The sequence below is a fragment of the Poecile atricapillus genome, chromosome 2 (assembly GCF_030490865.1).
Source record: "Poecile atricapillus isolate bPoeAtr1 chromosome 2, bPoeAtr1.hap1, whole genome shotgun sequence".
Taxonomy (NCBI): domain Eukaryota; kingdom Metazoa; phylum Chordata; class Aves; order Passeriformes; family Paridae; genus Poecile; species Poecile atricapillus.
Genome location: NC_081250.1, coordinates 6,430,894 through 6,458,622, shown reverse-complemented (window position 1 = coordinate 6,458,622; position 27,729 = coordinate 6,430,894). Strand labels below are relative to the sequence as shown.

The following is a 27,729-nucleotide window of genomic DNA, read 5'->3' as shown; positions in this document are numbered from 1 at the left end:
ACTGAGCCCTGTGATTTGAATGGAATGATTTAGGGGTATGGGACATTTTCCTGGCTGCTAATGCCCCTTTTTATTTGATCTGATTGCTAATCAGAATAATCCTTAGAAGTTACCTATACAGAGAAGTATTTGACATGAACTGTGCTTTGCAGGAGAGCCCTTTTTATTCCACTATGAATCTAGTCTTCCCTTTTACCCTGTCTAGGTCACCAGAGATTCCTTCCTTTCTTCTACAGCTCAAGGGGGAGAGACAAAATGTGTTTTGCTTGCTCCAGCTGGTTGACTGGTTTCTTTTGTACCCCTTAAACAGAATTTAAGACAAAGCTTGTTTATTTTCCTAAACTATTTGTACATTCTGCATGCATAAAATATTCATTTAGCTGGGGAAAAATCTTCTAAACACCAAATATTTGTGCATGTTTTTGTTACAAAGGGGTGCCAGTGATCTTGTCTTGAAAGGATTCAAGCAATAGCTGCCATTTGTGAGTGAACATTATGTAGAATTTTCAGCTTTTTTGCTCCCAAGGGGCTTGTGTTGTCAGTGGCACTTAGCACGCAGAAGGAAGGGGGAGCAGTGCATGGTTCCTAGGATGTGCTGTCTGCCTGGCACACGGGGGGTGTCACCTGGACCTCATCTCTTTTGCTGCTGAAGAAAAGGTACTGCCCAGCCTCAGTGATATTTATTATTTGATGTGGACGGAATTAAGGTCGGTGTTGGCTGCATCCTCTTGCAAAAGGGTGCAGCATCCTCCAGTGAATGGGATAAAAAGACTGAGAGTGATGTGTAAGCCAAGTCCACTCCACTAATCTAATGGTTTAGTGACCCATAGTCATTAATTAAAGCAAACCTTCCATCTTAGGGAGTTTTTCAAGAGATCATCACAAATGGTATTTTGAGATGATCAAGAAAGGATTGGCAATTCTCCAGGGCTCAGGATCCGGCCACCTGCTCCTCCAGAGAGGTGTCAGTTCATTGCAGGGTATTTTGATGCCTCTGTTCAAGTATTGGAAGCTGCAGGGATGACCCTTCTGCCTTTTGCTTTCTTTTGCTTTGTTCTAGCAGAGGTGTTCTCATCTGAGCCAACCTTCGATAGCATCTTGGCCAAGGATACATCCCTGTGGTCTGGGGAACAATTTCATTGCCAGTAAAGGACACTGTGAGACTGGCTGGAGTAATTAAAGCTGAATGTGGTTATAAAAGAGGGATTTATCTTGATGAAGAAGATAACTCAAACCCCCACCATCTCTCAGCTCCTACTGGGCACGTTTGCACTGCTCTGCTAAGCACTTGCTCAATGGGTGCCCTTTCAAAATGACTATTATCTTTTTTTTTTCTTTTTTTTTTTTCCATGGTTATACTTTGGGCTCAGGCACTTTATTTTCCCAGTGAGGTCTTTATAATAAATTAAAAAGTCAGCCGAGTCATCCCCTGCCCATGCTGCAGATGGGAAAACTCAAGCCCAGAGAAATAATGTGACTTTTGTGCAGCTACAAAGTGGAGCTGTGGTTAAGAGGAGAATAGGGTTGTTATGGAGCAGGAGAGACTCCAGCCTTGAAAATCCATTTGCTGCTCTGTGCTGTCTTCCCCCAGGTATTCGATACCGATGCAGACGCAGCCTCAGTCATCTGAAACTTCTGCTATTGAAAACGGGATCTTTTTTTCCCCCCCGTCAGATCGCATTAAAAACGCCTGCGGTTATTTGAACCCTCCGAGTTCCCCGGTGCACCTTGAGCATCTCCCTAACGCACCCAAAACGATGCTTCATTACCTGCCCGCTGTGTCCGGGCTGCTGCGGGTTCCGCTGCCGTGATGCCCGGAGCGCTCCTGGCAGGGAGCCCGCAGCGGGGAGAAGCCCGCCCGCCTTCCCGCTGCGGTTCCCAGCGCTGCTGCCATCCCCGCGCCGCGATGGGAGGCAGAACACACCCAGCCCTGGTCCCCATCTGTTGCAGCATCGGCTCCAGTAGCAGAGCCCGAGATGTTTGAATGCGCTTGCCTTTAGGGAAAAGCTTTCAATGCAGTTCTTCGATGGACGTTTCCAGCCAGACTGCAGGATTTTTCAGAGCTGTAAGTCAGAGCGGGGGCTCGATTGTCCTTGGGTTTCTCTGGATTTGATTATTTTTATTATTAAATTGGTTTATCTTAGCAGGGGAAGATAGGTTTTGCATTCATTTAGGTGGATGCCTGAGTGCACTGTAGGAGTCTGCCGAGAGGCAGGGATTCTTCGGGCTGTGTAAGAAATGCATGGTTCTTGGGTATTTTGGTTTTTTTCATCGTGTTTTGTCTCTTTTGATTGCATGACTGGCATGGGGCTGTTGTCCTGTTTTTAGAGCATTTAATTACAATAGATACTCCAAGGCTGAACAAAATGTTCTTTTATCTAGTTAAAGAATGTAGCTTGGGTTTGGGGTTGGTTTTGCTTTTTTATCCCTTGCATAACTTTTCGTTAATGTTTTGGAAAGAGAGATTATCATTTGGGGGGTGTTCATTTATTTTCAGCTTAAAACCATCTGGTCTCTGTATCCTGCAATGCTTGGTTTCTCCTACTGCTCATCTCAGAGCCTCCTGAACTGCTGAGCAACTAATTGCCATGGCTAGTCACTGCAACCCCAAATCACAGGTTTTCAGGAACTGCTGTTTTGCTTAATGATTTTAATTTGATATTTGATGAGGTTTGTCAGGATAAAGAGGTGTAATATTGGATTCATGTGTTCCTCTTTGCATTTTTGCCTTTTTACTACCAGAATTAGTGCTGGACACATGCAATTTGCACTGCAATTAATGGATCTGTGAGATAATGAACATCCAAAACGGATGAGGCGGCTCCATCCTGGGATCAGAGCCTGAAGGGTTTCAAGATCTTCTGTTAGTGGGGTGATGGTGAATAGCAAATTGAATTTAATCCAGTATAAGATGCGGGGTATTTTGCCAGCATTTTGTGTGTTTTGCTTGTTGTTCACTGGTATGGGCCATGGGAGAGATGAGGGTGTCAGCCTTTGGGGAAGGGATTTCACCCTCAGCTGTGTCTCCTCTGTCGTGAGTGCAGGAGAGGCTGGAAAGTGGAGGCGGTGCTGACTTTGAGCAGCCCTGGGAGGTGTGAGGAAACTGGAGTTGCTGCAGTTGGGAGCCTGGGGGGCAGGATTATCTGATGGAAGAGGGAATGATGGGCAGCAGGATGAAATGGATCCTGCTGACAAGGGGCCAGCCCTCAATTCAAAGGGAGGCAGTGGGAAACCCAGCAAAAGAGGACTTGGTTGGACTTCAGTTTAGTACATTTTTATTACTGGGAGTGGAATACAAATGTATTTATTTTTTTAAAATGCCCCAGTTTGAAATAAGCAAAAAAGCTCAGCCACCCACCCCCCACTCCAAATCCACCCATCAATCTGTACAAGGATGTCTGACATTCATCAAGAAGAAACTAGGAGAATCAAATGCAATATTGTTACAAATCTTTGGAAGCAAAACACAGAGTTGATGGAAATCACCTGTAACCACAGTTTGCTTCAGTCAGCCAAGAGCCATCGGGTTTCCATCAGGAGGAGAAAATCCTCCTGTCATTTCAGCCTGTTTGGCCACCCAAGTAGGGACAGTGACAAGCTTATTTGAAGACAAGAAATAGTTAATGATCCTAAATTTAAAATAAATGCCAGTTAAAAAACTGTAAGAGCTTGTTACCATGTCTGTATGCACATACAATTATATATATTTCCATATGCACTGCCCTATATGAGACCATGTTTTATATGTGTGTAGGACAGTGATGCCCTGTGAGTTGAACTGTCACATCTACATCTGGGAGGACATAGTCACCAGGGCAGTTTGTTTCTGCTTCTCAGTGTAGATTCCAGTGCCTTTGCTTTTAGAAGATATATTTTGATAAAATTACCCTTTCTGTGCTGATGTAAGAGAGACTTCCTAAATAGGTATTTGATGACTTCTAGTGCCTGATCGTGGTTCTAAGTCAAATTTCCATTTCAGGTAGACCTCAAAATAAGTGTTAATAAAACTTGGATGTAAATATTTACTCATACTTGTACAGCTGTTCAGTACATATAGATAGAAATTAATGTTCCTGATGAGAAAAAAATACTCAGTATTTTTTAGGGCCATATTACAGGCAGGAACTTAATTTTTGGTAGAAATGAAAAAATAAAATTGTTATTCTGAATCAAAATTTCCTGCTTGTGGATTTCATTTATCTTGAGGGGAAAAAAAAAAAAGAGTTTTGCTGTGTTTTGCTTTGTTTTGTTTCCTTCTTGGGTGCTCATTAATTTCATGGGAGGTTTTCAGTGATGCTCCATGGCAGGGTGGGTGTCCGTGCCAGGCTGAGCTGCAGGCAGGGCCTCTCCCCAAGTCTTGGTTTGGTAATTCCGGTGTGAACTTTATTTCTTTGTGACAAATGGGTTTGGACTGTCTGCCACATGGCTTGGAGCAACAGCCAGTTTTAAAATGGCCTCTCCCATGCCAGGCTCATACTCTGCCCATCTGTCACCGTGTCCGGGGTGTCCTGCTAAGTTGGAAATGTTTCCCACACTCTCCAAGCAGGATCAAATGCTTCTCGACACATTTTGATGCACAAACTGTCAGCCAAATCAAATGCAGATTTGCCTGTTTCAGCTCACCAGTGCCTACTGGGTTTCAAAGCCATTGCAGAGAGCAGAAATTACTTTTGGTGTATGTGGATAATGAGCTTAAGTTTTCAGTTGGGTTTCCCTGAGCGCGTATTTGCTTGTCCTTTCTCCACAGCATGTTCAGATTGGTCCATTGTAATTGTGGTGCTTAAATGGACTCATAAAGAATAATAAGATGGCTAAAATCAGGAAACTCCTGCTAAAGGAGTCAGAATTTTATGTGGATTGTTTGTAAGGTTTTCTTCCCTGCACTGGTTCTAAACTAGGAGCTATTTCTGAAAAAAAATAAATATTAATGAAGTCATAGTCCTTGAAAGAAGCCTGAAGTTTACTTGGGGATATATCTTCCTCAGAATTTTAGTACTGCATGTAGAATAACTAGAAAAAAACCCCTGGGTATGTGTCATTTCTTCCCTTTCCATATGAGGATTATTTCCAAACTGGACCCACTGCAAAAATTTATTTTCAGTGGTGGCTATTTCCAGAGTATGAGTGAGTAATCTCTTTGTTGTGTTCTTCTGTTTGTCTCATTGTTCACAAGATGGGCAAGTATTTTATCCATCTTTCTTCCAGAGATGATCACTGGTGTCTTCTAACACCTTCTTCCAAGCAGAATTCTGATGCTCTTTGAAGCACATCCCTTGTGACAGACTTTAACAAGTGACCAGGGCTTGGTGTGTGTAGGCCTGTAAGTGTGAGATTTACTATCCCTTGGACATTGCTAATTCTCTTAACAAACATGCTTTTTCTCAGAAGTTGTATAGCTGGCCTGTTTCCTTGAGATTTAAATTCTGGGATTTTTCAGTTGGATGCGGTGGTTCTTTCATCTCACTCCACTGAGCACTCACCCCATCAGGGAGTTAACCCTGTGTTCTACACAGCAGCCAAAGCCATGCAATGAAAATGTCATCTCAGCAACCCTTGGAAGTGCCCCAGAGCTTGGGGCCTCATTGTGCTCCCCGTGTAGGGATGCCTGGAGTGTGTCTCGACAGCGAGCAAAGCCGGGATTGAAACTGGGCTGAAAATATCCCAGCTGGGTCCTGCAGCCCAACAACAGGGCTGGGAGCTCACTGTGCTGCTGGAGCATTGGCTCAGCCTCCTGCAGGGATGGAGCAGCATCCCCAGCCCGAGCGTTGTCATGGCTACGCTGGTACCGGTGTGTGGAGCTGGAGTAAAGCACGCTCCGCATTGCCGTGCACACCGTAGTAAGAGGCAGCCCCTTGTTTGGACAGCTTTCTAAATAGAGGGGGAAAATGAAAAGGAAAACAAAAAACCCCATCCAACTTTATTCCACCTTTATAGACAGTAAAGTTGGAGAGGTGAGATGCAGGGTTCATTTTTGCTGTGTTGAATCCTCCAAAGTTTAAGTGAGTTGTCCAGCCTCTCCCATGCCAGGGAAATGGGAGCACATTGCCCGTTAGATGACTGGCTTTCCCCTTCTCTCTAGGCTGGACAGAAAATGTGTGGTAATGACTAGTGACAGATATCCCTAATGCCTTCCCAGAGCTAGTCCAGAAAGCCAGAGCAGGCAATCAAAGTCTCATCACTGGAGTGTACTCATGAAGCTGTTCTGGACTGGATATGTAGTTTGTGAAGTGCTTTGGATTCCCACAGCATGAATGATGTGTTGTAATTTATTAGCATTGGATGTCACTGCTAACTGAAATCTAGGAATGGTGCAATATCTCACTACCTCTTAGCTCAAAGTCAGGGGTGGGACCTAAAGGACATGCAGGCTGGGTTTGGGCAGAATACTGTACTATGAGTGTGATAAAGTCTTCTGGGCTGTCTCTGAGAATTTGAGCTTTCTTCTGTCCATGAGGGCATTTTATGTTGCCAGCTTCATCAAAAGGCAGCACAAATAAAGAGTTCAGAGTGTAATGAATGAAGACATCCATTCTTTTGAGAAAAGAAAAAACTAGTTTAGCTTACAAAATAAAGCATATTGTATTTATTGGTCTCTTTTTACATGTGGTGTTAAAGGTATAAGAAAAGCTATAGCGAAGTGACTGTAAACTTCATAGAGGTGAAGTTGTTCTCTGCAGCTGCAGAGTGAAGTAGGAAAATGTGTCAGGTAAGAACCAAGAGGGGATTCTTTCCTCATCATAGACATTGTGTGCTGTTCCCCCTTGACCTCCCAATCAGGTCTTCAGCACACAAAGCACAGAATCATCTTGTTCTTCCTTTCCTTCCCTAATTTCCACTTTGCTTCTGCTTTTTTTCCCTTTATTTTATTTTATTTTTAGTTGAGGGACTACGAGATCAGAGCAGGCCCCTCACTTGCCTGGCTTTCCAGCTGTAAGCTTTCTTCTAATTGTCAAGATTATTCACGGTTATTGACTGACAAGAATGGAAAGAGGAGGCAACAGGCAGCTGTCTTCCTAAATGCAGTGAACTGGAAAAAATAGTTGCAGTTCAAGTATTTATGGCAGAGATCTTTTGCCTGGTGTGAATGTCACCTTTTTTGCAAGAGAGAACCCTGCAAGTCCTTCTCAGGTAAGGCCATCAGCTGGGGGCTTTCAGTTCTGATTCTGTTTTGTCTTACTCTTCCTTGAGAACATGATTTTTTGAAGAGATTTGGCCAATAGAGTGGGGAAAAACATAAAAATTGTAAAACATAGTGACTTCTATAGTAGCTGAAGTGTGGAGATGACTTAGTAAGCCTCAGTATGATCCTTGCATCGAATCCCCTTCTGATTGTTTGCTCCTGTGCTGCAGCGGCTCAAGCGTTTTCATTTCTTTATGGCAAAATCATCTTTTGTTTCCTGCAGTTCTGCTATTTCACTGTGGCTGAAGTTGTGTTTTGTAGCAAATGCTGGCTTTTCTCTGCAAATACGTTGGGATCCTGTGTCTCATTTATGTAAGACAAACTCATGAGTATTGGAAAGCATTTCTATTGGCACTGAGTATGTGCCATCTGAAGGGTAACATTTCCAGTCTCCTGCAGTCCTTCTTTAGAGTCGTGTGTCTTGCTTTCTTAACTTCCTCATCACTCACCTAACCACATTTTCCAGGACTGAGGTGTGTTGTCTTCTGCTTTTACCTTGTGTTTCTAAATTTTGGGTGCTTCTTGAATGAAATGTCTCACTGGAGAAGGGTTGTCTTTGGCTGAGCACCCAGGAATAGCACTTAATAATGGGTTTGTCAAATGTGCATGTGTTTGTATGTGACTGGTGGTGGTGTCACAGGGACTATTGACAATTTTGGTTTCCTCCTTGGCATGCTTTCTCTGCTGTTCTCTCAGTTTCTCTCTCTCTCTCTCCTTTTTTTTAAGTGACATTTCATTATTTGCACGTTCACTAGGTTGTCCATCTGCTGTTGTAATAAACACGCTGCCAGTCGCTGCTGTGTGGTTTGTGGTGTGAAGGAGCTGACAAAGCAGGCTGTGGTGCACTTGGGGATCGAAGTCAGGCTTTGTCAGAGTGCCTCTGTGATGCTCTGTGACTTTACTGATCAGGTGGGGAGCAGCACCCTCCAGCACAGCATTTCCACACAGCCCTGAGCTCTCTGCACATCACAAACATGATGTGGCTCCAGGCAGGAGGGATTCCATCCCACACCAGCCTGTCTGTGCCCAGCTCATCTGCAAAGGCTGAATCACTGATGAGATACTGTGGGGTTTCCTGGCAGGAGAGCACAAGGCTTAAAAGAAAACTTCATTTTTTCTGTAAACAGCAAAGCAATGTGTTCTTGTGATTTAAGTCTGAGATTGTGTTGTGAGAGCAACACAAAAAGCAGTCCACGCTCCCTTGAAAGTTTTTTTGATGGATCTTGTCTACAGCCCCAGAAATGAAAAAAATTAATTTGCTGTAGACTGCTGGAGATTAATGTCTGTCAGGATCAGTTAAGAATTTCAAAAATTAAGAAGAGTGTGCTGGATGCTGCCATGGAAGTATCCCATGATCAGGATAACTCAGGAAGAACAGCTTGGAAGACAGTTGTTTTCAGGAAAATATCAATGGCTTGCTGGTTTCATGGCTCTCGATTCCTTTCCCTTTGAAATTCATAGTTTTAGCAGCTTTTTCTGCCCAAGTGGTGGCAATCCAAGTTGGAGCACTTGTGGTGAGAGCAGTGGCTTCAGTAGCTCTTTAGGACCATGTCCACTCCTTGTTTCAGCTGAAAGAAATGCCTTTGAATTGCATGTAGGCTGGTTTTCTTCTGCCAAGCTTTCATATGTGAATTGTTTTACACAGAACATTGAATAATCACCTGATGGATGGGGATTTTCATATACTGAGATCTGGGTTAGATTTCAGTCAGCCATTACTCCCTAACCTTTTAGATAGTGCCTCTTTGGGAAGGAATATTTCCCATTTGTTCCAGGCACGTCATTTAGGGGGATTTACCTTCTGTTATTTCAAATCTGATGCTGTATCCACCTTGTAGTGCACACATCTGGTCCTACACAGTCATCCAATAACCCCTGTTGCCTCTGGAATCTTCATATTGTGGACAAAATCATAGAATCATTTAGGTGGGAAGCAAAGAGGTCACTGCAAAGCTGCCATCTCCACCATTTCCTCTTGTCCTCTTGCTTGTTTTGGGGGAAGAGACCAACCCCCACTTGGCTACACCCTTCTTTCAGGGAGTTGTGGAGAGTGACAAAGCCTCTTTTTGTCTAGGCTAAACTTCCCCAGCTCCCTCAGCTCCTTCTTATAGGACTTGTATTCGAGACCCTTCACATCTCCCTTGTCCTTTTCTGAACAGTCCCCAGCCCCTCAATATCTTTCCTGTAGTGAGGGGCCCAGAACTGAGCACAGGATTCAAGGTACAGCCTCACCAATCAAACTTCTATATCTTATTCCTACCACCTCAAACTGTCTAGACCTACATGTTTGGTTTTTGGGTGTTTTTTTGTTTTGTTTTTTGGGCTATTTTGTTTATTTTTTGTTTGTTTGGTCTTTTTGGTAGTTTTTTGTTTTGTTGTTTTTTTTTTAAATACAAATAGTCTTAAAAGTAATAGCAAACAAATAAATTGGAATAGCCTTGTGCAGTACAAACTGGCTTGCACTAACCCAACCAGCTTTGTACATCTGTTTCTGCCCACTCCCATTGAGTCATACTGAGACTTAGTCACCAGCATCCTCAGTCTCACAGTACAACTTATATATTTCTCTCCAAAACACATGCTACAGTCTAGATGGCATGGGGGAGTGAGAGAAGCAAAGCAATGAGCAACCTACTCCTAAAAGAATAAAGGAATGTAGCAAGTCTTTTTATACTTTACTATAACTGGTATATCAAAACAACAATAACAAAAGGACAGAAATTCCTGTGTATGTCAGTTTTGAATCTTTCCTTGTGCAATAATGAAGAGATTTGTAATAAATCCCCATGGGCTTCTAGATAGTCTTGTTCTCAGAAAAAGACAATTTTCTATTCAAGCAGAGCTACCAAGCTATGCCCTCTATTCCACAGAGATCAAACTGTGGATTCTGCTCACAGGCTATTAGCATATGTAGCATATTTGCTATTCAGAGTTCTACATAGGCTTGTCATAGGTAAAAATTCAAGGTTGATCTAAAAAAATCTGCTGGTGTGCAGAATGCAATGAAAGAAACTGTTCACAGCTGATGTTAATAAAAATCCTGACCTTCTCTGTCCTTGCTAGGATACTTGAAGTGCTTATAGCTCTGTAGTATCAGCAGAGGAGGAGACTTTGTTAAGGTGTGATGCTGAGGAGTGCAGCTTTTAGCAATCTTTTGTGAGATCAGAGCTCTTGTCAGCACTCAGCTTAATTCCTCTGTATGTTGTTTTCTTTGTTTATTTTATTAAAGGACCTGTCTTCCTATATTGAAAACTGCCTTAGTAAAGTGTCACCTTCTGCTTGAGTTATGTTGTAAAAAGAAACTGTAATGTCTGGCAGGCATTTCACATCCTTAAATTCAGTGCTATCCTAGCACATATATAGAACTTAGTGAGGCAGAAAAAGAATGCCTCAAAGGTGACACCATCCGTAGTCAGGACTGTGTGATGTTACCCACACTAGGACTCTGAAGCTGTTTATAGCTGAGGAACCCAGACTTTCAGCAGAGGCTGGTTGTGTGGCTACCATGAAGCTCTTCTAACCTGAGTCACCCCTGAAACGTGGCCAAAGAGTTGACCATGTTCATGGGGACCCCCCACCGTGGCACAGATTTCACATCCCCATGTTGTTCACAGCCATTCCTCATGTTTGAATAGACAGTTGCAAAAGATGCCAGCAGGGAGCTGTTTGTGAAATATTCTTTTGATACCCAGCCCTGAAATTTTGGACACTGTTGAGCAAGGCCATAAAAAGGTCCTGCTCCCACCCAAAATACATTGGAAATTGGTCTCTGTGCTGTCAGTCACAGCATGCCCCAGCCCTTGCTGGCTCTTTGGCTTCAGCCCTTGCAGAGAAGCTTTATCAGCCTGGCTGCCAAAGTAGCCATGAAACTAAACAATAATTCAACAATAATCCTGTTTATTCTGTGTTGTTTATGGGATTCAAGGCTTTAGTTGTCTGTTATATAAGTATGCAGCCTCTGCAACAGAATTGCTGGAAGCCCTCTTCTTACACCAAGGTCTCCCAACTGCATAAACCTCCAGACCAGCGTGTCTGGGCAAGTGCTTTTGGCAGGAATTCTCCCCAGTAAGGAAAGAAAGAGTGAAACTGGCTGGAGAAGGTGAAAAATGGTTTGGCTAACCAGATCTTGCTCCTGCTATTTGACTATGCTATGCCAGCCAATGTATTTGCTTTCTGCATCCTCAAATGTGGTTTTCTTTCCTATTCTCCAAAACAGTTCTGAGAAAAGCTTCTTTGTTTTCCAAGGATATAAAAGAGCAAACATTTTATTCTTGCTTCTTTTTCATATAATCCAAATATTCTGATACAAGGGATGTCAGGGGAAAAGGGGCTGGAATTAAGAGGGATTAGCCTCTAGATGTAGGGGTAGCCTAGGCCAGAATCACGCTAGAGTTGGTCTCACCTTTGAGGGAGAAATTTGCACGAAGCATCTGTAACTTTCCAGATATCTGGTTTTTGCCCAGAGGAAATAGGGAAAGAAGTGGTAGAGAAGATAAGTGCAAATGAAGACAGAATAATCCTGACTTGCACTGGAAACTCACCTGTTGGGTAGGTGGTGTGGGAGATTTCCCTCCCCAGGAGGGAGCCTGATTGCTGACAGGAGCTCACTGAGCCATGGTTCTGCTGTGTCACAGCTCTGCTGTCCCCCAGGAAAAGCTTTGCTATCCCTGGGGCTGTGTTCCTCAGTGAATGTAACAGGAGCTGCCACGACAACCACTTGTAAATAAAAGTGGATTGAAAACAAAATAAATCTGAGGCGGCTTTTGTGTCTATAAAGTAAATCTGAAGTGCTCAAGAGGTCATTTTTTCTAGCAGGGTGGTGGGAGTAATGTCTGGCTGTCAGATGGAGCAGAGTAATGGAAGGACTGGCTAAGGAGAACAAGCAAGACAGGAAAGCCAATGAAACTTCCAAAACAGGCTTTTCATACTCTTAATTCCAGGTTAGCAGCACTAGGACTTTTTTTTTCCTCTGTACAGGGCTGATCACAGCCTGTGGTCCCTGCAGAAGTTGTCTGTCCAAGGATACAATGCAGGACTGATGGATGCAGGGCACAAAGCCCTTCTGCAGCCAGGGTTCCGCGGTCTGAAGGACTCTTCCTCCTACCAGGACGTCACTGTGTGCCTTTGATGGAGTTTTCAATGTCTCTGAGAACCATGTGGCAGTCCAGGGAGCTGTTTCCAAGCGGAGTAAAGCAGAGTTGGAGAGCAGGACAGCTAAGAGCAGCTTCAGTCCCCAGTCACAGGCAGAGCAAGCCTTCTGTGTGTATCTGTTGGCATCAGATCAGAGCAGTCACGACTGTGACAAGGGCAAGGGCTGCACCATTGGTCTGTCAAGAGTTCTGTGGTATTTTGCAACATTTCTGGAGCAGTTTATTTTTTTGGAGTTTTTTTAAGAGTTGCTGTATCATCAACTGCATCATCACATGGGTTTCTGGATGAAGAGGAACACAAGAAATAAATAGTTATCTAACTGTATTCTGCAAAAATATTCATGAAGGGGAAATAATCACTTAATATTTCCTTGCTTAACCAACAAATTGGAATTGAGAAAGCAGCATTTGTAGCCTGGTATTTCATATATGTATTTTTTTTCCTCCTGTGAATGGATGCTTTCATATATAGAATCCTATGAAAGACTAAAAAATTGTTAGGTAGCAGTTACAATTATAGACTTTTTCACAGTACTAAAAGTATTATCCATTTTGAAATGTTCAGCAGTGCTGTATTAACAAAAAAAGGTCTCATACTGCCCAGAAAGCTCCAGGTCCAGTTATTTTGGCTTACAGGTAGAGATTTGTTCTGGATGTAAAGACAGATGAAGTCACAATAACTCCACAATATCTGAGAGCTACAAATCATAATAGAGTTATCATCTGGATTTCATTATACTGTTAGACTTCAGACTTTAATATATATGTGGCTTTAAATTTGGAATTGTAAATGAGAACTGAAATTTATCTCCTAGAAAAATAGTTGTATCTAGCTACTGTCTCCTGATGTTGGAGGTTTCTGCTCAAATAAAACATTCTGGTTTCATTCTTGGCAGTTCTAGATTTTCTGAACAGCTTTTCCAACCCTGGTTAGTAGGTATGTGTCCCCTTCAACCCAGTTTCTGCCACCTAGTCTCCAGCTTTCCTAAACAGCTGCTTTCCTCCCTGGAAGTTACACCAGGGAGTAATGTAGAGGTACTAATATGTGGAGCTCAAAAGAGGTTATTTTCTTGATTTATTTAATGGAAAATTACTTAGCACACATCAGATTCCAGCTTCTGAACTACTGAAGATGGGTAGAGGAAAATGTTGGTAAATCCTTTGGTTAAATTAAACACAAGGGGATATGTTTTTGTATAACTTTCATTTGGCTCTAAAATATCTTCACAGAGATTCTTAAATTAAGCCCTGTAGTAGCATATGAAGTAAGAATAATAATGACAAGGGTAATCTGTATATTGGTGGTGTTTATAAATGCCATTTATGGCTAAATAATTTGTATATGGAGTAAATAATTTTAACCTTAGTTTTAATCTCTTCCTTTGGTTTTGAGATGTTTCCTTATGCCTTTATTTGCATACAAAGGTGATGTGAAACAGATGCCCAGGCAAGAGGGAGATGTTGCATAGTTGAGCTTTGTAGATAGTTCCCATTGAATGTGCTGCTTAGATAGGGTTGGGAACAGACAAATTTGTCAGGAATACATTTGTTTGGGGCCTAATGATTTGAGGCCAGCTTGGCCAAGCCTGGCTGCTTTTTTTCTTGTTTCTTTTCAACTTGGCATGAATTATTCCCATGTGTTCCAGTTCCAGTAATTCAATATTTCTTCCTTATTTTTGTTGCTCGTTATGTAACCAGAATATTTTCAAACACTTGTAAGAATTATGCCTGAGTTATACAAAATTTTTGAGTATATTTTGACTTTAATATGATTACACAAAGCAATGTGATTAGACCTGTGGCTGCTCTGAATTCTGAAGACAAGCAAGCCCTGCAGACTTCATGGATGGTGCTAATTTTTAATTAAGCTCTGTTTCATCACAAATTAGGTTTACGTGAAATTGCTATTTATTTATATTTTGAACTCTTTTAAATGGATGCAGATGTGGTGCTTGAGAAGCACTGAATCATTGCATGGAAAGGGTGATGCCTCGCATCTGGAAGGTTCTATGTTGAGGAGGTATTCCTGACATTTAGAGCACCATTTAGGACCCAAGACTCAATTCTTCAGCACACAGCATTAGGCAACCTCATGCTTCTGGTCACAGAATTTCTCATGATGTACTTTTCTGATCAAACAGATGCTAAACTTGATACTAACATAATTTCCTTATGAATGTAGAAAGGAGCTCTAAAAACCCTGTGGCTGGAACATGAAGTATCATAAACAGAACAGACAGCAGGAGGTGGAATATAATTGCAGTTTGTTTTTGTTAGTCAAAAATGAGAATGTGTGCTTTTCTTACGGTTTTGTTGTCTTCAGTCCTGCAGAACTGGGTGCTTCTCTCATTTGTGCAAGTGAATTGGTTATTTCCTCCCTGAGCACCATGTCAGTTTTCTCTGTCTTTTTTTAGCAGTTACATATTTCTCAGAATGTTGACATGCTTTCATTCAGGTTGTGTTTATTGCCATAAATATTCTTTAAGATCATACATCCCGCTAAAGACAAGACAGGTGTTTGCTGAGCAAGTGGATGTGTTTAAACTATAATTTCCTACCAATTTTTCTGTGGGATTTCGGTACCTCCCCTTGAAAGTTTTAACACAGGACTTTTGACTTTGGCTGTGCAGGTGGTTTTTGATGGTGATGTGGTGCAAGTGCTGCTGAGGGCTCCCTGTTCACTTGTAACTTACATCTGGCATTGTTTCACAGCTGAAGAGAACCATCAGATTCCATTGCTTGCCAGCAATTGCTATGGATGAAGCAATGAATTCTGGAAGTAGACCTGTGGGCTTCAGTCATGGGATGCTCTGATGGAAGGAAGAAGGCATTAATAAAAGACATCAACATTTCTTCTCTGTCCTTGCAGGATCTCAGCTCATTTGCCATGCCATTCTTGGACGGTGATGTGGAGAGCACAGACAAAAATGCTTCTCGCAAGGTAGGATATATCCAAAGCTTCCCCTTCTTTGCAGTGCTTGAATCCCTTGTGGTACATACAGCTTTTTAGGCTTATAAAATCCTGGGGTTTTTATCTTCCCTGCCATACCATTAACCCATTGAGAATGTCTAAGGCAAATCCAGACCTTACCCTGACAGTGCCTGTGCAGTATAACCTGTAGAGGATGCAAGCTGCTGGTGGTATTGTAAATACTGCAGATGTTGTGTGTAACACAGCTGTAAATCAGTGAGGGGATGTGGCATAGCTGTATTCTAAAGAATATCTTTTCCTTACAAGACCTGAGGTGTTGCTGCCCAAAGAGGAATCTGTGGCTGTTAGTAGGTTTTCCTGGAATTGCCTCCTGATGGCTGCACTCTCTCTCTGGAGGGTTTAACTGTTCTCTGTCCTTGACACTGGAAAAATGAACTGCCTTCATTTGCTGAGCCATAGTGGTAGAGCCTTGCCGTGAACAAAGTAGAAAAGTTCCTCCTCAATGTGGGATTAACTCAAGGTTATCCTTCTGGAGGCATTGATTTGTTTTTCAGATGCTATTAAATTAAGCTAATGTAGCTACAGAGTTGGCTTGCTTTAAAAAGGATCAGGGCAGCACATTCAATGGATGGCACTGGCAATGGTTATACAGCACCTACACAATCTTCAAAGCAATAAAAATGGTGGGTGGGATCTGTCATCTTCAGGTCCTGGCCTCCTTATTTGCACAAAGAATTCAAGTACAAGCTGGTCTGCTAAATGGAAGCCTCCTACCAGCCACGTTCTGGGCTTGGCAAAGAGGGATTCTCCTCCGACCCGTGGAGAGCCCCCCACAAGCTGATCTTCAGCTACTCTGCAGACCAGTTTTGCTTGTCACAGTATTTACAGGGCTGTGGACCATTAAACCTGCATCTAGCCATGTAGATCAAGAGTAGCCATGTGGCAGAGAGTCTGCAGATTTAGTTTAAGACAGGCAAAGTAATAAATACTCTTTAGTGAAGCTGATCTGCATCTAGAACGATAATAACTTATCTCTGTTGACAGCATGAGTTCCTATTCCTTTGCACCTCACAGCTACGGACAGATGTTTTAGGATTTCTGCAATCCATCAGCAATTTAATACATTTATAATACTGGCCTTATTCTTTTCTGTGTTGGACCTTTTAGACTGAGGTAGGAGTTGCTGATGCTGGGGAAGTGTTCTGGATGCCAGGGAAGCTAAAATATACAGTGTTACCAAAAAGTGCCTGTTTGGAGGGTTTGAATAAAGTGAACAATGTGATGTTTTTGGAAGGGATAGTCATGCTGGAAGAAGGTGGGGTTCCTGGCTGAAACTTGATTTTTCCATTTATCACCTTCTTTCCACAAAGTAAGGTGAGAAAGATGCATGAATCTCAGTCATGAGGAAAGAATATGCCAAGGCTAATTTCCCTGATGTGCAGAATTTCATTATATTGTTTAATGACTTCCACTCTACCATTCCTGAATCCTGTCATTTTCTTCTAACTGGTCTCAGGACTCCTTTTTCATAAAAGCTCAGATTCATTTATTTTGGAAAATACTTCTGAGATTATTGAGTCCAACCCCGGATCACCACCTGGCCTTAGATGAGTTCATATCTTGGAAGAACTGGAAGGACATTTCAATAGTTGCCTCTTTTTTTTGTAGCATTGCTAAATGCTGAGGCAAGTTCTGCTTATGGAAGTGCCACTGACTTTGGAATAACCACAGAGCTGGGGCTTAATATCTGAAGTTGTATTTTTAATCGACCTTTTTGACTGAGTGTTTAAGACACAGTGTTTTTTTCTACTATGATACTTGGAGCTCTGTTCAACACATGCAACAGATTGGTAAGAAGTGCCCCACTTCTGATAAAAATACAGATAATCTTTTAAAATCCATTGCCACACATATCATCCAATATGTGATTTAACTCAATGAGAAGTTTGGGATTTTTGCTGGTAGTGAATGATGAGTAGCATCAGACTGCAGATTTTATTTCATTCTAACTAGAATATTGCCAGTCTCTACTGCTGATACATGAAAAAATCCCCAAGTTGCTCTTCAAGGAGGAAGGTTTTTCTTAGTTCAACTTTGAAATCACTGTATGGTGTGTAACTTTTGTCTATTAAAAGCCGGTATTTCATCAGTAGTTTGGCTTTTTCCATTCACTCATCATGCTGGAGACAGGCAATTCATCAGGGATGTCTCTCTTCCTGCACTTAACTCTTCTCTCACCTGGGCTATAGATCAAGAGTAGTTCACAGCCCATCTTTGCAATATGCCATTAATTTAATTCTCTGTTCTTTTTGAAAGGCTTTTAGAAAAGGAATTAACATTTTTCGTAGAAACTCTCAGCAGTTTACCATGCCAAGTGTCTCTCCATCATTATCCTGTGACAACAAACCTCATTACACAGCTAGGAAATTCAAGTCTAGAATTATTTGTTCAGGTTCACGTAGGAATTTTTTGGCAGCAGTGGTAAAGTGACACACATTTCCTGAAGTTCAACCTTAATCACTTCTCATTAATATGTCTAGTATTATAAATGATGTATTCTTTCCTTTATGACTAATGGCAGGAAGAGGATAGGGATAGTTTTCACCGTCCTCTTTTGAAGATGGAGAATATAATACTGTGAAGGATCTCATGTAGAAATATTTGGCATGGTCTGATGGAGAAAGGTGCCTGGGACAGATATTTCTGCCCTTCTTATTGCCTGACAAAATGCCTTAACTTGTGTAGGTAGCTTTGTCTAAAGCAACTGGTATTGCTGACTGCCCCATGCTCGAAGAAATGGCTTAAATCCTTCCTGCACAGAGACCTTAGAGCATCATTAAAGAGAGAAATAATACACAAGGACAACTGGGAGCTGAGAAGCAATCAGATTTACTGCATTTCCTCAGCCTGAGAAAAGACAGTGGAAGAGGGGCAGTTAAGAGACCTGTTAAATCATGAGTGATTGGGAGCATCATTCAGAAAATAATTCTGGTACAGTGTGGCAGGGCAGCAGTCAGGGAGGAGTGCTCCCCTGCACCCAAATGGCTCTATCAATTTTAGAGGTCTTAGCACCTTGAATGTTTATAGATCTTTCATCTCAAATGTAGGTTAAAGGATAAGGTGTGGAAATTGCAGGAAACTGACAACCATTATCTTCAGCTTAAAGCCCAGGCTTGTGAATGATCAAAAAGAAAAAAAAAAATTACACAGGAAACTTCTTTATGAGGAGTCAGCAAGAAAATTATAGATGAAGGAGGGAGGAGGTGGGAGAAAAGACATTTGAGGAATAATATTGATCCTTTTCTTTATGGAAATAACAGAATTGTCACAAAAATATAGACCAAAGCTTGAAAAAGAAGTGTGCATTAAAAATTCTTTTCTCTGTGTGGGGAGAAAGCTGGTGAGATGTTTATCTTATATTACAAAGGTACCTCTATCCTATTAATAGCTTAAGCGTATTTAAAGCAGAAGCTGTTAAAGTAAGATGTTTTAAAATTCAATCCAAACAACTCTGATGAAACACTCTTGAATGAAGTGGCAGAGTTTTCTCTGCCAAGTGTTGATTGTGACTAAATCATGGAGCAGAGATGAAGTTTCAAAAGACTGCAAAAAAGGCAATTACTGTGTTAATATTTATGATGTTTGCAATTAGAATAATGTACAGGTTTGTCAAACATTAGTCCTGAGCAAAACAATGAAATACCTAATGTTGGCTCATTAATAACACTATTATAATAGACTCATTTGGATTGAAATTAATTGTAAATTGTTCTTATTGAACAAATGTGGGGGTTTAAATGAATTATAAATTATAAATTTGGTTGAGAAATGTCGTAGCGTTGGTCTCACATATATAGAAAAGTAGCACAAGTCATTTTGGTTTCAGAAAGTGGAATGAGACTGAATAAACATGGAGCCTAGTAAATGAATAAAAACCTGGTTTCTAAAATAAATGGAGACTCACCAGTGGAAAATTTTGTTTTTAGGCAGACAAAACATTGGGGTTTTTTTGTCTGTTTGTTTTTGTCTGTTGCTGTACTGTATCATCCCTTATCAGTGGTTTAAAAGGCAGACAGACTCATTACTGGTACAATTTGTGGTTCATACAAAAGTGAGAGGTGAGAGAGTGATAAATTCTGAGCAAGAGACTCTGATGCAGAATGACATGACTCACTTAAAACATATTTTGCAAACGAACAGCCCATCTTCATTTGGCCAAATTGTGATCAGTTAAACCTAGGAGCATCTAATGCAGACTTTTGGGAAGTCTTTCACTAAGCCTGGGTTAGATTTTGAGAATAGCTATAGGTAATCAGCTGTTTGTGGATTCTGGATGTGAGTCAGTGGTTAAAGGATTAGATTGGGTTCAATGAACAAATGTACAATGTACAAATGAAGGAATAGGATGAAACTAGAGGTTTTGCTCCAACTGTGTTTGGCACTAACTCACAGCTCTGCTATCAGCAATGCAGGGAAGTGTTGGTGAACTAGAATCAGATTATTGGGGGAGTGACCCCAATATTGAAGGATTCCAAGCAGTGTTTTGTCCTGCTACTGGTCACAGAATTGTTTTTGTTTTGTCCAGTGACTCATGGGAATGGCATGAGCAACCTCTGGATAAGGGAGGAGAAGAAAAAAAAAAATCTGCATTTTCAGCCCCTCCTTCCTCATTCACTGGCAAATAAATCTCCTTTGGATTCACTTTTTTCACAGTCTTTTAACTGTCCATTTTTTACGAGCAGTGAAGATGGGGAGCAAGTCCTGGATAGTGCCACAGCCTTGGCACAAATTGGCATCTGCAGTGGATGCAGGGAGCCCAGGGCAAGGGCATGCATAACAACCACTGCACTGTGATGTACACAGCTCCTCCCCATCCTGCTTTAAAATAAATGTACTTAGGGATTAGGAATTGGACAGGGAGTCAGCCTGTTCTTCCCTTTCCTAAAACCTGCTTTCTGTCTTTGAGCAGCTCTGCTCACTGCTGGAAACCTCCCCCTGACCATGTGTGCAGCTGTCCAGAGCTCTCAGAGCCTGCCAGAGCAGTCAGCCTCATCCCACTGCATTTTAATCTGGGAAAGTGTCATTGTACTTTAGTTTTGGGAAGTGACATCTCTGACCCTGTAAAATACCATCTCGATTGGTACAGCTCATGCAGAACGAAGGGGAACGGTGGTGGTGAATGTGAGCACTGGGAGAGCAAGTCCTTCATTACCTTTCAGTCTAATGAAGTCAGCTCTTGTGTCTCTGTGAGCTCTTTTATTCCAGCAGAATGAGAGAATCATCCAATTAACTTTATCAAAGGGCTTTTTTGTTGGGATTCAGTGGAAGGGCAGGAAACAAGTGCAGACATCTATCTGGTGTATTGTCTCTAATTGTGTTTACTGTCCCTATCAAGGATGGTGGGAGGTAATTCCTTTTCTGTTACTTGCCTTTCAAAAAATTTTTAAGTGAAGAGGCAAAATAAAGGTCAAATAACTCACTACTGTAAAAGCAAATAGAACTTCATACTGCTCCATAAATGGCCTCACTGGTCAGGGTTGGAGAAAAAGGGAACAGAACTCAGGAGCATTTTATAACTTTCACTTAATTTCAGAAGCATTTTGAAAGACTATTTAGATCGAGCCCATTTGTATTCGACACAATATTTTTTCAGCCTGTTCTGAGAAATGAAACTAAATCCACCACAAACTGAACCAGAGCCAGAGATTTTTCAGCAAGAGCATCCTCTGGGGAAGGCTATGTGCTCAGTCAAGGATCTGTTGCTGGAGCACCCTTGGCAGGAGAGCAGAGGTGATGGCTGTGAAGAGGTGCTCTGGCAGGGGCACAGGCAGTGCCTGGATTTCCAACAGTCTCTGCCTGTCCATGTTCAGGGTCTTCTCAGCAGAGCTCATCCATTTTTCTGGGCATGCTTTGGCAGGACACCTCTCACCCCTGCAGTTCAGTGTTCCTGAAATTCTAGGTTGGGACCAGAAATTTCTTCCTAGAGAGGACTTTATCTGGAGAAAAAAAAAAAAAAAAAAAAAGAGGGATCAGATTTCCAATCTAAAGCAAAGGAACGAAAATAACAGTATTGGGAAAATTCCTGCCTGTGGCAGGGCTGAGATGGGTGGTGTGAGGATGACGAGAGACCAGTCTGTGGTGAAATATGAATAGTTTTCTATCTTAGCCCATTGCACTGGGGATTATCATATGGTAGTGATTAAGTGTAGTGCACTTCAGTATTTCTTGTGAAATAAGATGAAGAATTGCAAGCCAGGTAAGAAAACAGATGAAGGAAAGGGTTGGTATTGAAAGGATGAGTGCTGCATGGAGGGACAGAACCACTGGGGTTTCCCCAACGTCATTCCTGGGTCTTTGCCAGTAGAGCTGAGACAAAAAACAGAAGCACAGTAACTAAATTTGTTGAAGATGCAAAGGAAGTTGTTTTTTAATCATAGAAAGGGATCTTATACAGGAAGATCTGGATGACCTTCAGGGTGGATAATTCTTAACAGCACAAGATACAGCACAAGGTTGTTCACTTGATGTATGTTAAGCAGAGCAACAAGTTAAAGAGGTCAGGGAGTGTTCTCTTGGCCTGAAGACAAAGGGTTTGTGCACAATCCTGTTGCAGAGCCAAATGCTAGACTAGGAGAAAGGAAGAAGAGATTAGGAAGAGAGAAAGATTCCGTCATCCAGGTGAAATGTCAGGGGCAACTTTCATAATCTTATTCCTTGTAGTGAAATCTTTCAGAGCTGCTTGACTTGTGCAAATGCCCCACTATCCCTTTATGTTTCACTCAAAAAATGGCATGCTATGTCTCCTAGATGCCAAACACTGTAAGACATGTCTCGTTTTGTTGCTCTCTTTTAAAGAGTGGGTAGTTCTGGATGTATTTTCGAAACATGCCTATGATAACTTAGTGTGTACAAGAGGGCAAAATCTCTCCCTGGTCCCCAGCTGGGGACTTTTGTGCTGCAAAGCATGAAAACTGATAACAACCTAGAGCATTTCAGGAGATTTTTTTTCAGTGCTGTGTGAGATAACCAGTTTAGCCTTGAACAGGTGCAGTTGGTCACTAGAACCGGTGCATCTGATGCAGGGCAGGGCTCTGCCCTGTTGCTTCACCTCCCTGGGGAGTGCACTGCTCTAGGCTGAGGGTAGGGTTACACTGGCACTATCACCCAGCTGCTAATTTAGCCCTATTCCAGCTCCACTGTTCTCTGCAGGCATAAGGTCAGCATAAGGCTGGCATTTCTCTCCAGCATAACCAATTTTAAGGTTTAAGGAGTCCAGAGATGGGCAGAGAGCTCAAAGATCCCATATATGCTTTGCACAGAGCCAACATAGGAAATGTTTTGTTGTTTGGGGTTTTGGGGGCATTTGTTTTGTTTTTGTTGTGGTTTTTTATTTGTTTTGATTTGTTTTGTTTTAATTAGGTGAACAGTCTTAGTACTTAGAAGAATTTTTCAAACTTTTTTTTCGATCTTATTTGTGCATTGATTAGTATTGTACTTGCATTGTGTGTTTGGATTCCTTCCCTCCAAGAGGCAAATTTTCTGTTTGGGGTAAAATAAGCCATATCCTCATGTGCATTTATATTGGTTTTTAGACGTGTTTCATATTCCTGCCTGTTCCCTCTTTACAGCTTCTCCTGGACCAACACAAAGTGATTCACAGTGCTTACTAATGTGAGAAATCAGGGTGTAATACTTTTATTCTGCTACTACAGCTCAGCTGGGGGAGTAGTTATCTTTCCAAAGCACATGTGGGAGTTTTCAGCCCACCTGCCTATCATAGCTTCAGGGAATGAGTCCAAAAAGCATGAAGAACAGGCTGATGAATGATCTAGCTGTGTAACCTGCCTCTAGCATCACTGCCAGAGTTGTCACACCAAGTCTGCATGGGCTGACGGGGTTTATTCCACAGCAAAGATTCTTCTGCATTCCCAGTTGAGGCATGAAAATAAGCATTGCCTTATAACTTTTGGATGTGCTGTGATAACTGTTGCTGCTGACTTTACTTGCAGAAGCACCTAATCATCTTCTAAAACTTGCAACCCATTAGCCACAAATGATATTCTAAGCAAGCAATCCTGTTGTAATTCCTCAAGCAAAATCACACATATTTACCCTCTGTGATAGTGGGTGTAACCTGTGTGTAATTAACAGGCTGGGGAAGAATTCAATGTAGTAATTTCCTTTAATTTGGTAGCATGCACATGTGTATTTAGCAGTGTGCCCCTGGTGCTCTGACAATTAATTAATTCATTTGCCTGGCACGATGGAGAGAAGGCAACTGGTTGTGATTGCAATAAATAAAAACACCCTACTGCTTCTGCTCAGAATTTGAGAACAATTTGCTTTTGTGTCTGGCTTGCATGTACAAGGGAATACTGACCTTTTTGACAAATTTTTGTTTGACATTTTACATCTCTAAAATTGCTTTCGTGTGTAAGGACACCACAGTTTTGAAGTGTCTCCTATCTGTGTCATTTTAACCAAACAAGCATGCAAAAAAAGATAACATGAAGCATTAAGGATAGTGCCAGAATGAGGTCCTTGGCTTTATAAATGCCATGGCTTGTCACTTTAGGAAAAAATATAATGAACTTACCATCCTGAAAACACAGCTAAACTACAGTAGCAGTAGCAGATTTGTATCATGGTTAAAATAAGACAGAAAATGTTCTTACTCCTCACTTTCAGGTGGTAGATTTAGCAGCAGACCTATTTAAATTGCAATGAAGAAGGAGGTGCCATTGTGCTACTTGGTTGTTCCTTGAACTGTGTAGTTGTGAAGAGAACAAGGCATAAGTAGTCTCAGATGATTTACAGGTGATATTTTAGTAAAGTTAATGAGCTTTTATGAGAAAGCTGTCCCTTTGGGACTGTTTTACCCATGACAAAAGTGCAATTTGTTTATTAACTTCCTGTATTGTGGTTATTATTCCAGGTCTCAGTTGAGGGACTGTGTCCTATTATTCTTGATATATACTCACTGGGAGGCAGTCTGAGTGGTAGAGGCCTTAGAGGAATAAAAGAGATACAATCCTCATGGCAGAATAGATTTTTAATTTGGAATGAGTTTTCAAGATTGCACACAGAATCTGTGACAGAGCAAGGAGGCAAGCCTGGTCCTCAGGCAACTGCATTAAGCATGAAACTATTGTTTTTTTCTTCTCTTGTGGAGACTGTCCAGAGTCTGTAACTTCTTTTGGTAGTTGCTGATGCTTCAGTTAGAATTGATTTATCTTTTTCAAAAATTCCCCCTTGAGGGCAACTGCTCCCCTGATTCATCTGTAAAAGGACAGGTATATGTTTGAGACATTTTTGCCCACACTGTCAAAAACAGGAATGCAGTTATGAAAATAATTGTTCTGTCTCCTGTCAGGCATCTCTGTGCTGTGCAGGGGAACACAGAGCAGAATTCATCATCTAACCAGGGCTGTGCTGGCACATGTCTGTGCCCCTCTTGGTGACCCATGCTTTTTGGTATCCATCTCCCAGACAAGGTGCCACTTGCCCTTTAGGTTGGAAACCTTCCCAAAAGGGAGATTGTAATCTCTGCAGGCCTTTCTGCAGTTCTGCACATTGGGACCTGCTCCAGCTCTGCCCCATCCCAAGTGGAAAGAGGAGCTGGTGCAAAGTGCATGTGCAGGACACAGAAAGGACTACATGAAGGGGACCTTGGGTTATGGAGGGAGCAGCTATTTGGACATTATGCTGCTTGTACATGTTTCTGCAAGTGTTTTGGAGATGTGAATAAACACTATTTTGAAAAGGGAGGTATTTTCATGGGTTTTAAACTTTGCTGACCATTTTGAGTTGGGTTCATACACACAAGCCCTTCACCACCCCAAAGGAGAGCATATGTGCCTATGAGGTTTCCTTTCATCTAAATCACCCTAATGAAAGATGCTATTTTTCCCTAAAATTACTCCCATGGCAGCAATGCCCTTACCTAACTGGACTGACACACATCGAGAGGCATCTTCACAGGGAGGAGCTGCTGCCTGCTCCATCCCTCCTGGTTTGTGTTGAGTAATTGGGCAGAGAGGAGAAGGCATGCAGGAACCTGAGGGCACATCCACCTTGGCCTTGGCTTAAACATTCCCTGGTGACCTGAAACCCACTGCTGCCTTCTGCCAGGAACAGAGCCCTTCACTCATGAGAAATGTCCCCAGCTAAAACAGCAGCCTTATACCCACAGAATGGCTTTATGCTTCCAGAAGGAAATAAACTCTCCATGTAGCCCAGGCATGTGCAAATCCCACAGAGATTTTGGGTCAGCTTCTGTCAATTGTAAGGGGAGGAGAATTTAATCTTGATTTCTTTGTTTGTTTGGTTTTTTTTCTGGGTTCTTTTATTCCCCTTTCTGGGTGAGGCTGCACAGTGCACACTGCTGAAAAGGCTGCACAGATCCCAAAAGGGATACAGCTGTTAGAAAGGTCATATCCCAGCTCAGGTAATTAGCAGGAGCGTCATCACTCTAAAATGGTTCCTCTATTTTTGGGGTAGGAGTTGCAATCCCACAGTTGTGGTTGTGGTGGGTGTCATGGAGGCCTGTCAGGCACTTGGGGACTTGTGTGCTGTGCTGAGTCACATCATGGGATGGAGATTTAAGCAGTGTGGGTGGGTGCTTAAATTCGTGGGGAAGACTTTGGGGCACCATGTTTTCTTAACCACAATCATTCATTCCCTTAAATAAATTCATTCCAGTCATCTTTTTTTTGTGCAGGGAAGGAAGAGGGATGTGTGACAAATAAAAGCAGTAGCCAAAGTCCTGCATTATATGTGTGAAAATAAAATGTATGCAGACCTTGAAATGTTTTTGTGAAATTCAGGGTGTCTTTAGGAGCAGGGGGCAGCATGAGGCCAGAGAGGTGGCACACACACATCTGTGTGTCAGTGGAGGCAGATGCTGTGGAAGGTGAACTCTGGCTAATTCACCCAGCAAACAGGAGCTGGCTCTGTTGAGACAAGTTCAGAAATCCTGGAGGCCTGAACTGAACTGAATTAATGGAGATTTTTCTTTTTTTTCTTCCTTCTTCTCTCCTCCTCAGGTGGACGAAAGCTACTCAGCCGGCAGTCCTTCAAAAGGCCTTTTCTCAAAAGGGCTCCAGAACCGACCTTCCAGCCCCGTTTCTGCCCCTGTGAGATCCAAACACAGTCCTGGCTCACCCAAAACAGTGTTCCCCTTCCCCTACCAGGAGTCTCCCCCACGCTCCCCACGCCGAATGAGCTTCAGTGGGATCTTCAGGTCCTCCTCCAAAGAGTCTTCCCCCAATTCTAACCCGTCTACCTCTCCTGGGGGCATCAAGTTTTTCTCCAGATCAAGAAAAAGTAAGAAATTGCTCATGTTATTTCAGGAAGATACACGGTACCTCTGGGCTTGGCCCATTCTTTACCTGCGGTAGTGAAGTAAGTGCAGATGAGGCATGTGCTAATTGTTCATTATCTCTTTCACTGACCGTGTGTTGTGGGTTTCTGACATGCTGGCCATGAGGTGTGACTTGGGCCATGGACACCTCAGGGGCACCTACACAGGGCTGAGGATGGAAATCACACTCCTGTGCTTTGCTTAGAAATCCTTTGTCTGTGTTAGTGGGAGTTTTCTGGGTGGTTTCACCGAGGCTGGTTGGACATCAGTGCCAGGACTTGGGAACAGCTGGAGACATTCATGGGATGTGTGATGGAGGTGGGCACTGACATGATGTCACTCAGGTGTTAAAGGTCTGTAGACCCCAAAGGGAATTTCAGCTGTGTTTTTTAATTGATATTCATTTGCCCTATCGTAAGAAGGGCAAGTGACCTTTTCTGGATGGAAATAAATTATATTTGTTTCAGTCAAATGACCATGAAGGGGATATTTGAGCTCCTCTGCAAGAATATGAAAGGCATAGCAAACCTCCTTGACTCAAAGCACTTTCCTATATACAGCTTTGCACTGGGCTAAGATTTTAGCTCCTCAGCAGCCTGTGTGCTGTTAACACACTGCTAGAACCCAGAAATGAGCAGGATTGAGAATGCACTTCAATTTTAAAATTTTCTTACTGAACGAAGTTTCCCAGTGCTGGTCAACAAACCAAACGTGGTCTGCATGTGGGTTTAGTGGCTGTGGGAAAGGAGCAGAGTTACAGTGGAAAGAGAGGAATAATATCTTGCTGGATTGTCAGACCACAATTGAGTTTTCAGTCTGTGAACAGAAGAAATAATGAAAAATTGTTGGCAAATCTTCTGTGACATTGTAGGTACAGAATTGGTCATGTGTATACCTGTGTTGGGCTGTGTACTTCCTGCAAGGTATTGAGAGTTTTCAGTGATTTTAAATAGCAGAAAAAGACCTTTTCATTTTTCTTTCTGAGAATTTCTCTTAAAATCATTGGCTTTAATCAGAACAAGTCATTTCATAATGTCTTGTGCACAAGAACACAGCAATACAAACCCATACAGGATTTTTCTCTTTGTTTATCAGAAGTGCTGCT

At 42.1% G+C, this 27,729-nt stretch overlaps 1 protein-coding gene across 2 annotated transcripts in view; it reads left to right on the top strand.

Moving 5' to 3' along the window:
* The window catches only part of PRKAG2 (protein kinase AMP-activated non-catalytic subunit gamma 2), a 210,684-nt gene that overhangs the window by 51,102 nt on the left and 131,853 nt on the right, over nucleotides 1-27,729 (top strand). Inside the window, exons 2-3 of one of the 2 annotated variants that reach the window (XM_058833468.1) lie at nucleotides 15,200-15,271; nucleotides 26,308-26,587. In XM_058833468.1, the coding sequence (XP_058689451.1) occupies nucleotides 15,200-15,271; nucleotides 26,308-26,587 (352 nt within the window). Of the gene's footprint in view, nucleotides 1-15,199; nucleotides 15,272-26,307; nucleotides 26,666-27,729 lie in introns of those variants that run through there. The other variant, XM_058833471.1, reaches the window with a different exon arrangement.